Below are 14,809 nucleotides of genomic sequence, written 5' to 3' on the forward strand. Positions count from 1 at the left end.
CAATAGACAGCAATAGTAAGAGCAATAGACAGCAACAGCAAGAGCGATAGACAGCAATAGCAATAGCAATAGCAATAGACAGCAATGGCAATAACATGGAATAGACAGCGACAGCAATAGGCGACAGCGACAGCGACTGCCACCTGTGATTTAATGACCGCCTGCCCGCGGAGCAAATAGCGAATGCCCCTGGAGAAATTCCCTTCTGGAACCCAGGTGGCCCAAACTGTGCCCTCGCGAAAAGCTATGCATTTGTTTATTTTCAGAGCCCCGCGGAGTCGCAGCGCCCACCCATCTGTCTGAACCAGTTTTGACGGCATTCCTGATCATATCCTGAGTAGCGCCTGAGTAAAGCGGCGAGACGTGGTGAAGAACAACTTACGGCGTGCCAAGCTGTACACATTCACCTTGGACTCATGGTGCATGAAGGTTTTCATTCGTCGAGCTTGAACCGTACGTGAATGGAGTGATGCAGCTGGATTCACCATTCTCTCTTAGTCAATCAGTTGCTCCGTCACACACAGAGCCGATGGTGAAGTCAAGAAATTCCCCGACCTATATAAACCTGCCTTGCATCCCTAGATTTGGCAACGGGTCTGTCTTCGACATACACAAACCGTTGTCAGGCATTAGCCACTCCGCGACTGGGAAAGCCACTTCCCCTCACCACCATGACAATGGAGCCCTTGGATCCCTGGGATCAATTTGCCATGCGCGCTTATATGCAGGTTGCTGTCTGTTTCCCTTTTGATGACAACTGCTCCAAGATAGAGGCATCACAGCGAAAAGGCGATGTCCTGCATCATCTGAGGGCCGCTCTTGACACGCTCGCCAAACAGCGTCCAAAACTGGCTGGAATCTTGCAGCTTGGCCACGACTCCGATCAGTCTGGCCGGATTTTCTATCGAGAGTCTTCTAGTGATGCCATCCCACTCAGTCTCTTCGCACTCGGAGACCACTTTCCCTCCAGCTACAACCAACTCAAATCCAACGGATTCCCCCCCGACATCTTCGTGCATCCAACCTTTTCTTTGGACGGGTCGCTTCGTCCGGGTGAGCCTACTGTAGCTTCTCGCGTACGCGTCTCCTTTATCTCCGGTGGTCTCATACTTTGGCTGCATCTCCATCATTCCCTGGGCGATGGAGGGTCTCTCAACATGTTTCTTGAAGATTTTGGAGCTTGTACCCGTGGCATTCCCCTGAATTCTCCCGGAATTCGCGCCGTTCCCAATCTCCCGCTCACCAGTCAAGATCAAGACGTCCAGACCTTGCAGGAATTGTTGGCTGCATGTCCGGAGTACAGCATTCTCCCGAACCCAATGGGTCCCACAAGTCCGGAACTCCGCCCGGGTGGCACAGCAATCGGCGAGATCAAGAAAGCAGGAAAGATCTTCGTCTTCCAAGAGAAGCGACTCGACGAGCTAGCGGACGTGATACGTTCTGAGGTCGGTATATCCATTAAGGCGTCCCACTACGTCTGTCTCGCAGCTCTTACCTGGGTCCATACCACCATCGCACGGCTCGAAACCGAGGACTTCGTGCTGCCCTCGAATCGGGTGCAAGATGCGAAACTTTTGACACCCTTCGACTGGGCCTGGCGCTGCCTTGGAGAAAAGACCGAGAGTTACACGGGAAATACAGTGGGGACACTCCTGACGCAGATGCAGGTCTCAGAGCTCATACATGCACATGACGATGCCGAGGGGCTCTCCCGAGTTGTCCAGTCTCTCGCCATGTCCCTTGCTTCGGTGGCCAATCCTTGGCTACTGCATCGTAACAACCTCCTCGCCAGGATCGAAGACCCTCGCTTGCTCGGGCTAAACTTCGACGCTCGACAGCCACAGGAGCTGGGCTTTAACACGTGGCGGTCCATCGGGAATAGGGCTAACTGGAGCATCCCGGGAGTCCCGTCGCACGCCTCAGACGCGATCCGCCGCGTCCAGGGAGAGTGGAACATGGCCGGGGCGAACATCATGCCTGCGCGAGGACACTCGGATGCCTGGGAACTTCTCATTACGATCCCCGAGTGCTCCATGGATGCTCTTTGCAAGGACCACCAGTGGTTGAAGTGGGTTGACGAGATTATCGATGAAAAGGGCATCCGCCAAGCTCAATCCCTGACCGAGGTTGATTCGACTCTAGAATAGGGGGAACATCGGAAACTTTTGATAGACATCAGTTTTCTTTCGGAGGGAGGGAAATACAGAACGCGAGGTGTAACTGAGGCACTGGAACTGTTGTCCCCGTGAATGACTCTTGATTTCCTATGTTGAAGCTTAACGTTTGGTAGCACTTCGTAGGACTTTGCCTCAGCTTGCCAGGCCCTTGAGTCTCACAGCCAACCTTCACTTCTTGCCTAGTTGTCTACAATACCTTGCCCTCTTCAGGCCATCCTCATCAAACGCTGCTAAGCCGCATCCACCCATCCACCACCATCCTCGCGTACCTCCTAGCCAGCTCTCTGTCGTCTCCCTGCGCGGTCCACCTCCTCGACACCATCTTGGCTAAGGATCCTGATGAGAGTCACCCATGCTGCCGTTATCATCTGGACAGAGCGAGAGACACAGAACCCCCCATACCCGTGATAACCATCCACGTATCACAACGGCTTGAAGATGTCGTTTCCAGTGCCAACACAGCCACAGCCACACCCTTCAGTATGATGAGTCATCCGACGTGCCAAGATGTCGGGTCAGTCTCTTCGGATCTAGTCGGCAATTAGATCTCCGCTCGGTTACGGGATTGGCCGGTTCCAGGTCTAGGCCAGGGGGTGGCCAATGGGCAAGCCCATCCTGAAGCGGTGTGTGGGGAGGTGTTATCGTATCGTCTCCATCGTCAACTTGACCATCCAGGTACTCCCCATACATGTGTATGGTGTAAAGCGACTTCGTCAATTGCGCTTCTCAATCACAACCAACCTCCTGTCGCCTTGCCGTAACAGCATATCTCGAGTAACTGCTTCCTTCTCAAAACACAGTTGCCATGATCTGCCTGTCCAAGGCCGATGAGGGTGCCTTCAGGCACCTTCTCTTCAACCAGAGCCCAGGGCCACTGGCTGCCCATCAGACGACCTGTGAGGACCTCAATGGCATCTCTAACCTTCGGGAGCATGTCAACGCATGTCAAGACGGCGGTGGCGGCGGAGCCAGTGGCGGCATCTTCTCTGCGCTTGACGAGAAAGACTTGCTTCATTCCCAACAACCGCCGGGCACTGAACCGCCCGTCGCGAATGCGGGGAAATGGTCCTCTGGTATGTTTCTCGCTGTGCCTTGTCTGTTGCTTGTCCGCTGCTGACTTTGTTCTCCAATTCTCAGGATCATCCTCGCGCCCCGAGACGGAATCCGGTGGTGATGACCGTAACCGTCTCTCCTCGACCCGCCTGGCGTGCCTTGGGCGCGCCCGGAGCTGGGTCTTCCTGGTCCTTTCAATTCTTCCAATCGCATTCATGCTCTTTGCCGTGTCTTCTTACCTGAAAATTGTGCCTTCCCGAGTCGGTAAGTCTCCCCTCAAACGCAGTCAGTCGCGCAAAGGGAGCAACTGAGCTTCCCCGTGAAGCCGATCGACATCTAACTCGACGTCCAGAAGGCCCCCTGGTCTCCGCCAGCAAGCCAGCTCCCTCCCGTAAGAGGTCCAGCTGCGTCTCCGGCGGTGTATCGGATGCCAAGTACAACACGCCTCTCCACGTCGGCGCGCTCCTGATCATCCTGTTCGTCTCGACAACGGCCTGTGCCTTCCCCCTGTTCGCCGTCAAGTTCCCCGCCCTACGCATTCCCGGCCGCTTCTTCTTCGCCGTTCGGCATTTCGGCACCGGTGTCCTCATTGCCACTGCCTTCGTCCACCTGCTGCCTACCGCCTTCCTCTCGCTTGGCAACCCGTGCCTGTCTGGTTTCTGGGTCAAGGATTACCCCGCGATGCCTGGTGCTATTGCCCTGGCTGGTATTTTCCTGGTGACTGTGATCGAGATGATATTCCATCCTTCTCGGCAGATCACGCCTGTCCAGGTTGTATCCAAGTACCCTCATAACAGCCGACCGTTTGACAACCGTACGGAAGAGAACGTGGCCCGGGTGCGAGATCTGGGTCCCTTGAACGGCAGGACCTCGAGCATCGGCCACCAACTGACCCACCTGACACGACAACAGAGCTGCAGTGGCCGGGTTGAATCATCGCCCGGGGATGGGAACGAGGTTGTGCGAACGAAGTCCGATCTCGACTGCAGGCCCGCCGGCGACCAAGAACGATTCGCAGATGACTCTCAAGAGCCTGAGTTGACTCCAGAGCAGAAGCAGCGTAAGGAACTTCTGCAGTGTATCTTGCTGGAGGTCGGGATTCTCTTCCATAGCGTCTTCATCGGCATGTCTCTGAGCGTCTCGGTCGGCAACGAGTTCATCGTCCTGCTGATTGCTATCGCGTTCCACCGTGAGTATTCCATGGAACCCCCCAACCCCCAAGTATGCAATCGACCTCTGCTCTAACCCAGCATCCGTGTCGCAGAAACCTTTGAAGGTCTCGCTCTCGGGGCTCGCATCGCGGCCGTCAATTGGCCCAAGCAGCAGTCACAGCCATGGCTAATGGCCCTCGCATACGGATGCACGTATGTCGCCCCCCTCCCTCCTCACCCCCTCCGTCCACAATATCGCACACACAAATACTCACGCGCAAATCACACTCCAGGACCCCTTTAGGCCAGGCGATCGGCCTCGCGACGCACACGCTCTACAACCCGGGCTCCGAGGTCGGGCTGATCCTCGTCGGGGTGATGAACGCCATCTCCGCCGGCCTGCTGACCTTTGCGTCCCTCGTCGAGCTGCTGTCCGAGGATTTCCTGAGCGACGCGAGCTGGCGTTACCTCCGGGGCAGGCGCCGTGTGTATGCCTGCCTACTGGTCTTCTTCGGCGCCTTCTTCATGAGCCTCGTCGGCGCTTGGGCCTGAACTCTCGCCTGGGTTGCCTTTGACGTGTCTCTCATTTTATCTCGGGACGCGCACGCAGAGTGTGCGATCTGGAGATTGATTGGACCAATCTACCCCCCTGAAATACGCGCTTTGATCTGGCTCTCGAGGCCACCTCTAGCACTGTTCGTTTCTATTACTTTCCTTCGTATTCTACTTGAGCCCCGAATTTGTCATGTTTTCGTTATTTCCTCTCTTCAAGAAAACCAGAAAACCCGAGAAGAAGAAAAAGGTGGAGGGGAGAGAGAGGTGGAGGAGAAAGAAGTCAAAAAGTTTGTTGTTTATTCCGTGGGAACCAAAAGGTGTCCCGGCAAATTCAACATTTGCCTGGCGAATCTCATTTTCTTCAATCAACCCATATGTGTTGTAGCTTACAGGGGACGGGAGGTGGAGGAACTGAACTTCAGGTGGATTTCTTGTCTTTAGTCTCTCCATCTTCGCCCCGTTCTGAGGCACTTGTCGGCTTACGTCGGCCTCAATCGGCACCTCCAGAAAGGAGATCACTTAAACCGGACCTGCATAAGCCGTGACTCGGTGCTCCCTTACTGGCACTATGACAACACGGAGAGCATGACCGACCAGCTCCGTGATATGCAGTCCCGCGAGTTTGCAGCGGACAGGAGTGGGGGTGCTGCGACTGCCGGGCCGATACGGGCCGTCATGGCTCTGCCTTCAAACTTCGTGATTCACGATTATTCCATGCTAACTTCATCCCATTTCTACCCACCAAGCAAGGCCGCCTATACCTTCCACCAGCACGCGCAATGGCGGGCGGCAGGAAGTCAAGATCCGCCGGCCCAGTGCCACCGTCGACCACCCTCGTTCTCGACAACGGCGGCTATTCAATCAAGGCGGGCTTTGTAACTGCCGACAAGACAGACGAACCCCGGGTCATCCCCAACTGCATCGCCCGCGACCGGCAGCGAAAGATCTACGTTGCCTCGGACCTCGAGAAGTGCAAGGATTTTGGCGACATAGCCTTCCGCCGCCCCGTGGAGAGGGGATTCATTGTCAACTGGGAGGCGCAGAAAGAGATCTGGGATCACGAGTTCTTCGACGCCAAAGCCCCTCAGAAATGCGACCCCTCCGAGACCCGACTCATTCTCGCCGAAGCCCCAAACTCCTTGCCCGCTCTACAGTCACACTGCGACCAGATCGTGTTTGAGGAGTACGGCTTTGCGAGTTACTATCGCGGCATAGGTGCGTCGCTCTCGTCCCGAGCTACCTAGCCAGCTTCTGAGCTAACAACCGGTCTTCATAACAGGCCCGGCATTCAACGCGTACAACGATATTCAAGGGATCTTCCACACGCCACGAGAAGCAGACGCCGCCGTCGAGATCCCGGCCGAGATCATCCTGCTGATCGACTCGGGCTACTCGCACACGACAGTCAGCCCAATACTCCAAGGCCGGCCCCTCCACCCGGCCATCCGCAGGCTCGACGTCGGGGGCAAGCTCATGACGAACTACCTCACGCGCCTCCTCTCCGTGCGCCACTTCGACATGCGAAACGAGACGCACATCGTCAACGAGATGAAGGAGAAGGCCTGCTACGTCTCGCTCGACTTCAAGGGCGACCTGGAGAAGACGTGGAAGGGCACCCGCGGCGAGCGCCGCGAGCCGTACCTGACCGGCGCCGGCATCGCAAAGGACTACGTCCTGCCCGACTCGCACACCCGCTTCAAGGGCATCGTCCGAGACTACGACCCCGCCGCGTCATCCCGAGCGCGTCGTCCCGGCGGCGCCGGCGGTGGCGGTCCCGCCGCCCCCTCGAACGAGGACGTGATCACGCTGCGCAACGAGCGCTTCACCGTCCCGGAGCTCCCGTTCAGCCCGTCGGACATAGGGATGCGGCAGCCCGGGCTCGCGGACCTTGTGATGCAGTCGCTCGCGGCGCTGCCGGCGGGCCTGTGGCCGGCGCTGCTGGCCAACATGGTCGTGGTCGGCGGCAACGCGCTGCTCGACAACTTCATCCAGCGCCTGCAGACAGAGGTCCTGCAGCGCGTCCCCGACGACTGCATCGTCCGCGTCGCGCGCCCGCCCGACCCCGTCGCGAGCACGTGGCTCGGCGCAGCCGGGTTCGCGACACATCCGCACGCCGATAGGCTTGCTGTCACGAGGGAGGAGTACGAGGAGAACGGCGCGGCGTGGGTGGCGAGGAAGTTCGCTGCTGGTCTTGGGGCTGATTAGGCGGTGTGTTGTTCTTGACACAGACGGGGCGCTAGTTCTCCTCGTTGGGGAGAATTGGTCTTCGCCGTTGACAGGCATATCAGGTGCCGACCGCTACCTCGGAGAAAGGGCCGCTGTTCCTACGTCAGGGATACCGTTTGAACCCTCGGACGTTGAATGCCATTTACGACAGAGCTGCTACCAGATCGAGCAGACTTTGGCGCCGACTCACCGTGTTGGAGACCTCGATGCTGATGGCCACACACTCTCAAGCCTACCATTCTTGCCAGTGATTAGGTCAGAGACGATTCGATGAGCTGCTTGCCGTCACCCTTCATGTCGTCTATCAAATGTTTCCCGTCATTTTGATATTGCATCCATCCAGAGTACGTCTAGTTGATTGGCCATACCAATCCTCTCATCCGGTGCTGTTGCGCTGACCTTGACCAAAGGGCCTATTTGGATGCAACACACATTGTCGTTGGGCATGGCGAGGAAATATCAATCGTGCGCCCATTGGGTAGTCTCAGCTTATTGGAAGCCCGAAATGGTCAGGCGAAGCACTCTTGGAAGACATCACGGGGTAACATCCATTCGTGAGTAGACTTGGATTGCTGGGTGGAAATGGCGTCCCGTGTTTGGGAGCACACCCACAGAGAAGCAGACGGTAATCCGAGAGGTCAGCTCTGAGATAGATAGGCACCGAGATCAAGCACTATCTCGCCGTCAGAAGGAATTGCTCTTGCCAACGCAGCAATTGGTGTTGATATTTCATAAGGCCTGTTTCTAGTCAAACCAAGGCTGCGGAAGGCGAGTGCTAAGATATTCGTGTATGTACATAGCAGGGATGAGAGGAGAAATGCAGAGCCAACACAGATCATCGCAGTCGTTAGGGAGTGGGTATCCATATCCATCATCATCGTGTCATGTAACGTAAAAATGACTCCTCGCCAGCGCCAAACATTTGAGGGGGGAGGGAGAGAGGGCGGAGGGTTCACGCCAGACGTGGGGAAACCCAGGACGTCGCAGACAGGGGCTCGATGAGGGGAGAGAACTAGATAGGTGGAAGAAAAGAAAGAAAACTCCGCCGGGGGGGGGGGGGGGGGGGTTATTCGGGCTGCCGAGGCTCAGTACAGATCCTTGTACCGACGGCCCCTTTTCGAACACCCTACATCAACGTGTTAGCGAGGAACCATGCTTCGTTCAAGGCATCTCTATTCGGCTCGCTCAGTCCGGGCAAGGGGTTTCCTACAATCACACTGCAAATCCGAGTTAGCAAAACGTGCCCTAGCAGATATCAGGAGACTGTAGATTGAAACTCACATGAACATGGCTCGATCCTTCGTTGTGGATGATGCAGTAGCCGCCGCCACAGTTGCGACACATGCGCTGTGTGGTGTCGATACAATCGTGGCACTGGCGCTTGTCAGCTTTTCATCGGGTTCCGGCAATATTTCTCCCTCCCTGGATGGGCGATTAGCAGGCCGAACTTACGTTCATTCCACATTCCCAACAGCTTTTCGCCACCCGGGTCTAGACGAAGTCAGCATCCAGTACCCGATATGTGTGAGTATGCCAAACGGTGGCGAGAGAGCGAAGAAGAGGAGGGGAGGCAGGGGAAGGACGCCCCGAGAGCAGGTAGACGCCTCGAGGGGCATTGACCTTGGCATACAATTTGGGCAGCGCGCCTTGGGCTCAGGGACAGGAGGGGGGATCTCAAATGGCGGGTATGTGGTGTGCATCTCTCCCTTGTCCGGGAACTCTTCCCCTCATGATCCAGGTCAAACTTCCCCCCTTCTTCTACACGTCCCGCACCACCTCCATTTGGAAGCGTTCGATCCAGCAGCGACCACCGACGTAGCAGAGTCCGTCCCGTACCTTGTGCTTTGGATCACCGTTGTTGTTCGTCGCATTCGCGCCACCCGCCCCGATGAAACCACCACCGCCCACGACATCGCCGCCCGGGTCCGCGCCACGGGGCACCTGGGCCCAGGGCCCCGCGTAGCAGGATTCGCACCACCACCGATGGCAGGCCGTGCAGTACCGGTCGCGGAGGCAGGCGGCGCACCGCGGGATGAAGCGCGCCACCGCCTCCCCCGCCTTGTACCGGCCCCCCAGGCCGCGAGGGTTGAGCGCCTGCCCGGACGGGCACATGGCGACCTTGACGTTGGCCGAGTGCAGCGGCGCGTGCCGGAGGAGCGGGAACCGCCCAATCTCCGCGCTGGTACCGGCACTGCTGCTGCTGCTGCCGTTGCTGTCCCGCCTCTCGCCCCGCCCGCAACCCTCCTCCTCCCCGCCACCACCCCCGTTCCCCCAGACCGTCCACCCCTCCGGCGCGCACCCACAGCCGGCGCAGCCGCCCAGGCTGTACACCGCGACGCCCCACTGGGGCACGTCGGGGGGCCCCGCGGCGGAGCGGGCGCCGTCGACGTCGACGGCGGCACCCCAGGCGCGCGAGTTGAGGTGGCGCGGCCCCGTGCAGAGGACCGCGTCGAAGGCGATGACGCCGTCGCAGGCCACCAGGGTCTGGGCCCAGTCCGGGTTGACGGGCCGGCAGCCGTCGAGCTGCCAGCCGCGCCGGCCGTACCAAGGCTCCGCGTCGGCGTCGGCGGCCGCGGCCGCCGGCGGGGAAGACGCCGCGAGGGCTTGTTGGCTGCGCGCATTCCACGCCGGGCCCACGGCCGCGGGGATGGGGCGGGATGGGGCGGCGGGCGTGGGTGCGGGCGCGGGCGGCGCCGGCGCCGCTGGCTGGTCCGCCTTCTTGCCGAAGATGTAGAGGCCCTTGAGGCGCGGGGTGCCCTCGGGTCTGGAGGCGCGGCAGGCGTATTGCAGGGCGCCGCGGAGCTTGCGCTCGTTGAGGTGCTTGCACTCGCGGAGGGAGAGGATGCGGACCGAGTAGGACGCGTCGGTCAAGATGTCGTGGACGAGGTCGGCGGTCACGGACAGGCCGTCGAGCACGAGGACCTGGATGTCCCGGAGGATGTTGAGGCGGCGTAGGTTCGAGAAGATGCCGCGCAGGGGGCCGGAGTAGAACCTGGGGGTTTGTGAAAGAAGGGTGGTCAGTTGTCGGAACGGGGTGCGCGATGATCGATGGTGTGGGGGGTACTCACTCATCCTCTGTGAGGTTCTCGTCAACCTGGACGTTGCGCCATGTCTCGCCGCCGTGGTCTATGCCGTCGATTTCGAATTGGGCGGTCTTGCAGGGCGTCAGGTCGAGGCGGCGGAAGACCTGAGGCGTGTCATAGATAAGATAGCGGAAAGCGCGGGAGGTGGCGGCGAGATTCAGGACATCAGCGACAGGCAAGTAGGGGGCGGTATGCCCCAGAATCAATGAATTCGACAGCAGCTGGAGCAAGGCGCTGTGCTGGATCTCGTGTGGCAGGACTTGGCACGAGTCGACTTGGTTCATCGTTCGATAATGGGTTCTGGGGATGTTGTTTGGATTTCGTGTCGCAAGGTGCGGCTTCCCCGATCAATTAAATAACTGTCCCCGGAGTCCGGGCCGTAATTCATGGGGCTGCCGTCCCGCCAATGGCCTATATCGGATCAGGCGGTAAGTACCAACCGGTGGTGTGGTGGTCTTCAGTTGGCCAGCCAAAATATCGCGCAGGAATTACATGTATGTACCAGTCCGGTTCTTCATCCTTTGATTTGAGTGTCCTCTAAAAACCCGCGGTAGGAATCTATTATTCTGATGTATCGCAATCGGTGAACCAGCAGGCATGGAACTCTGAGCTCAATGGGACAGGTTGCAATTTGACAGGTGGCAGCATGTGATAGCCGCCAGGTACCTATGCCATACTGCGGTAGATGTTCGACCAGATTACCCGGTGGTCCAAGGAAATGGCCCTGATGCGCTATGGCGGCCATTCCGGATCGAGAACGTCCGACTCGAATCGAGACTTGAGCGGAGCTGAGGCAAACTCCAGAGACGCGATATCGACGCATCCCACTCTCACACCATCACAGGACAATTTTATCGGGCATGCATGGAGGGGTAACAAAGCTGGGGCGCTAGTGCGGGCTCTACCCCACGCTACAGGCGTGCTACGGTCTTGGCCACAGGCCGATGATGATGGAATTTACAAGAATCTGCTGACTGATCATCTTTGCCGCTGCGCCTGCGGTTTGGCGACAGCGCCCTGCTTTTGCTTTTTACTCCCAGCAGAGCATCAGCATTAGTCTGCCATGTTTTGTTTAGGTAGAGCTGCTAGGCACGCCACGTCACCGACGTGCCTGGTTTCTTCCTCAGCATCCTCCTTCCTCGAATCTCCAATCCCAGCCCTTCCATCGTGACAAGACCCAAGACCCATATATTCAAACCGCGTACCACCGTCATAATGGCAGACCAGCCAGTCCAGCTTGACTGGTCAGCCTCTTTCGACGTCGGCCATCCGTCGCGATACGCCACCAAGGACCTTCAAGGCGACAAGATCCTCCTCCCACAGTCTGCTCTTGAGCAACTCCTCGCCGCGTCGACAACGACTGGGCCGTCAAGTTCGCACACCTTTACTGCCTTCGACCCTTCCAACCCTTACTCTGTTGCTGCCGCGCAGCAAGAGCGCTCACTTTATCGAGAGACCTTCCAACAACTGCCCCATCCGCTGATGTTCCACCTCGTCAACCGTCGCAACGGCAACGCTGTCTATGCCGGCATCCGAGAGTTTTCGGCGGAAGACGGCGAGGTGGCGCTCAGTCCATACCTCCTGGAAGCTCTGGGGATCCGAGAGGAGGAATTGAAGACACAGAAGCCAAAGCAGGACGGAGAAGTGATCGACCTGACTGCGGACGGCGACCACGACCACGACCACGACACAGCGCAGGACGGTGGAGTGAGCATAACAGTCAAGGCGAGACAATTGCCGAAGGGTACATATGTCCGGTTGCGGCCGCTCGAAGCAGGCTATAACCCTGACGACTGGAAATCGCTTCTCGAAAGGCAGCTACGCGCAAGTTATACCACCCTCACCCGAGACTCCATGCTCTCGGTCCGGGGCGTCAAGGGGGAGGAGTTCCGATTCCTGGTGGACAAGTTCCAGCCCGAGGGAGACGGCATTTGTGTCGTGGATACCGACTTGGAAGTGGACATCGAGGCGTTGAACGAGGAGCAGGCACGAGAAACCCTGCGCCAGATCGCCTCCAGGAGTCAACGGGCTCCGGGCACTGCGGCTGGAAGCTCGGAGGGCCATACGATAGATATATGGAAAGATGTTGAAGGCCAGGTCCTCGAAGGTGATTATATCGACTATGACCTGCCATCGTGGGATCGGTCACGGCCCCTAATCATCGAGTTGTCGGGCATTCAAGAGGGGGAGGAAATTGATCTGTTTGTCAGTCCTAAATCCGCAAGGCAACGGGCCCTTCCCCGCGACTCGGAGCACGCATTTGGAGAGTTCTCCTCGCCTCGGAGCGGCTCGAAAGACATCATCATTCAGCCTACCAACGTTGAGCTGGAGGGAGCCGAGGGACTCTTGATCTCCGTTCACGGATACTCTCGCCCAGATCTGTCTAGCAACCCGAATCTCACCCCACGACGATTCAAGCTTCGGGCAAAGGCTGCCGATGCCGAAGGCTCTTCGGCAAGGCCAATAGAGATAGAGAGCTCTTCGCAACATTCGCCGGATGATGAACAGTGCAAAAACTGTCTTCAATGGGTACCCAAGCGGACCATGATCCTCCACGAGAACTTCTGCCTCCGCAACAACACCGTCTGTCCGCAGTGCAAGGAGGTCTTCCAGAAGTCTTCGCAAGAATGGGCAGACCACTGGCACTGTCCAAGCCACCCCGATGCGTACGGCTCCACGGCGCTGAGTAAGGCCAAGCACGAATACGTCCAGCACACGCCGCACACCTGCCCCTCATGCGGCCCCTCCTCCCCCTTCACCTTCCCGTCCCTCCCCGAGCTCGCCCGCCACCGCACCACTGTGTGCCCACACAAGATCATCCTCTGCCAGTTCTGCCACCTGGAGGTGCCGCAGGAGGGCGACCCGCTCGACCCGGCCTCGGAGGCCGAGACGGTCATCTCGGGGCTGACAGCGCACGAGCGGGCCGACGGCGGCCGCACGACCGACTGCCACCTGTGCGGGGCCATCGTGCGGCTGCGCGACACGGCGGCGCATCTGGCGCACCACGAGCTGGACAAGGCGCGGCGGCCCCGGCCGGCCATCTGCCGCAACGCGCTGTGCGGGCGCACGCTGCACGGCGTGGGGCCGCGTGGCCGGGTCGGGACGGCGACGCAGATGGGTCAGGGCCCCGGGAACGACATCGGCCTGTGCAGCCTGTGCTTCGGCCCGCTGTACGTCAGCATGTACGACCCCGAGGGCCGGGCGCTGCGGAGGCGCGTCGAGAGGCGGTACCTCGGCCAGCTGATGAGGGGGTGTCAGCGCGCCTACTGCCGGAACGAGTGGTGCCGCACCGGGAGGAAGAACCTGTCCCTGGACGAGCTCGAGCCCAGCGAGGCGGCCGTGCGGCCCATCGTGCAGGCGCTGGACGTGCCGGGGGAGGCGATGCACTGCTGCGTCGACGAGACGACGCAGAAGAGGAGGGGGCTGGCGGAGATGCTGGCCGCTGAGGGGGTGTGGGAGGTGGAGTGGTGTGTCGCCGCGCTGGAGGCCGAGGGCGGCGACCTGGCGGAGGCGAGGGCTTGGTTGGCGGACTGGGCGCCCAGGAAGAGTGCGGCCTGAAATCCCCAGTATATCCTCAACGCAAATATTTCACGTAGACAAGTTACGACCACAGCGATGGCGATAGCACGATCCACCATACACATACAGGACATACTCATAGCGGAGCGGCGTAGATGGAGAGAATGTATTTTGACTTGTTTACATAAAACAGCGACGTGACCTAACACGAATTGGTCATCGCAATCACCCATCAGTCCTCAACCTGTCCAGTTCGTTGTCACATTACCTAGCGTATCAACATCTGATGGTAATGGACGTCCGACGGCGGCCTTAGTGACCCTGTTGTATCGTCAGTAGTGTGCCAATCATCCTTCGAGGGGAAACTCCAAAACTGACACAGCAGGAGCAGTTGTTGCACTGCTGGCACGAGCAACTGGTGCAGCCACAAGCAGCGGGACCCATGGTGATATCGGTTGAGGTCTAGACTGAACAAGATATGTGTCTTTGTTGGTTGTGATGTTCGATGTTCTCGGTTCTTATTTGACTTTAAGTAGATCATTTCCCAACCCGGGAGGATGTCGAGGAGGGGAACGCAGACATCTTATATAGTTGAGCAGCTCCCTTACATGTCCACCGATTCCCGAAAGTTTAGACTAAAAGCTGGACTCCACAAGCTAACCGACCGCCCCGTGAAGCCATGTCCGCTCGCTCCGCCAATGGGAATGCCCCTTTTCCTATCAGTTGCCGTCATCATGATTGTGTCGAACCACCCGATTGCCCCAACTGAGTTCCCAAGCACCCGAGTTCCCGGCTGGCAGCAGGGAAGATCTCGACCCTTTCGGTCGCACCATCTCTGCCGTGACCCCGGGGTACCGTGGTTGTCCTCTGTCGGCAGATGCTGTGCTTATATGGAAGAAGACATGATTGCAGAAAAGTCGGCCGAACCATTTGGTACAGTGGAGCTGCCACTTCGGCCAGATCGGGTCGGAAATATACTTCATCTTGAAAATGATAATGGCCTATTTGCTTGTTAGTCATGACGTTAACGCCAGCTCGCACATGT

The 14,809-nt window shown here is 58.5% G+C and overlaps 5 protein-coding genes across 5 annotated transcripts; 4 read left to right on the forward strand and 1 right to left on the reverse strand.

Moving 5' to 3' along the window:
* The first annotated feature begins 623 nt into the window (after nt 1-623).
* QBC33DRAFT_586164 (uncharacterized protein) lies at nt 624-2,170 on the forward strand. Its single transcript, XM_060431468.1, has one exon. The coding sequence runs from the start codon at nt 672-674 to the stop codon at nt 2,145-2,147; it is 1,476 nt and encodes a 491-aa protein (XP_060284132.1). The 5' UTR covers nt 624-671; the 3' UTR covers nt 2,148-2,170.
* An 812-nt stretch (nt 2,171-2,982) lies between these two features.
* Nucleotides 2,983-4,933, forward strand: QBC33DRAFT_558737 (ZIP zinc transporter-domain-containing protein; the record flags this gene model as incomplete). Its single annotated transcript, XM_060429907.1, has 5 exons — nt 2,983-3,250; nt 3,315-3,494; nt 3,583-4,419; nt 4,495-4,594; nt 4,675-4,933. 5 exons carry the CDS (start codon nt 2,983-2,985, stop codon nt 4,931-4,933), a joined length of 1,644 nt encoding a protein of 547 aa, XP_060284133.1.
* Nucleotides 4,934-5,479: 546 nt separating this feature from the next.
* Nucleotides 5,480-7,438, forward strand: QBC33DRAFT_62027 (Actin/actin-like protein). The gene is made up of 2 exons (XM_060432763.1): nt 5,480-6,151; nt 6,216-7,438. The coding sequence occupies exons 1-2, from the start codon at nt 5,716-5,718 to the stop codon at nt 7,139-7,141; spliced, it is 1,362 nt and encodes a 453-aa protein (XP_060284134.1). The 5' UTR covers nt 5,480-5,715; the 3' UTR covers nt 7,142-7,438.
* A 1,482-nt stretch (nt 7,439-8,920) lies between these two features.
* On the reverse strand, nt 8,921-10,529 carry QBC33DRAFT_578104 (uncharacterized protein; the record flags this gene model as incomplete). The annotated part of the gene is made up of 2 exons (XM_060431034.1): nt 8,921-10,154; nt 10,231-10,529. 2 exons carry the CDS (start codon nt 10,527-10,529, stop codon nt 8,921-8,923), a joined length of 1,533 nt encoding a protein of 510 aa, XP_060284135.1.
* Nucleotides 10,530-11,035: 506 nt separating this feature from the next.
* Nucleotides 11,036-14,033, forward strand: QBC33DRAFT_62155 (uncharacterized protein). The gene has a single exon (XM_060432809.1). The coding sequence runs from the start codon at nt 11,461-11,463 to the stop codon at nt 13,801-13,803; it is 2,343 nt and encodes a 780-aa protein (XP_060284136.1). The 5' UTR covers nt 11,036-11,460; the 3' UTR covers nt 13,804-14,033.
* Nucleotides 14,034-14,809: the final 776 nt, after the last annotated feature.

This window comes from Phialemonium atrogriseum, assembly GCF_030411735.1.
Source record: "Phialemonium atrogriseum strain 8032-3 unplaced genomic scaffold QBC33scaffold_11, whole genome shotgun sequence".
NCBI lineage: Eukaryota > Fungi > Ascomycota > Sordariomycetes > Cephalothecales > Cephalothecaceae > Phialemonium > Phialemonium atrogriseum.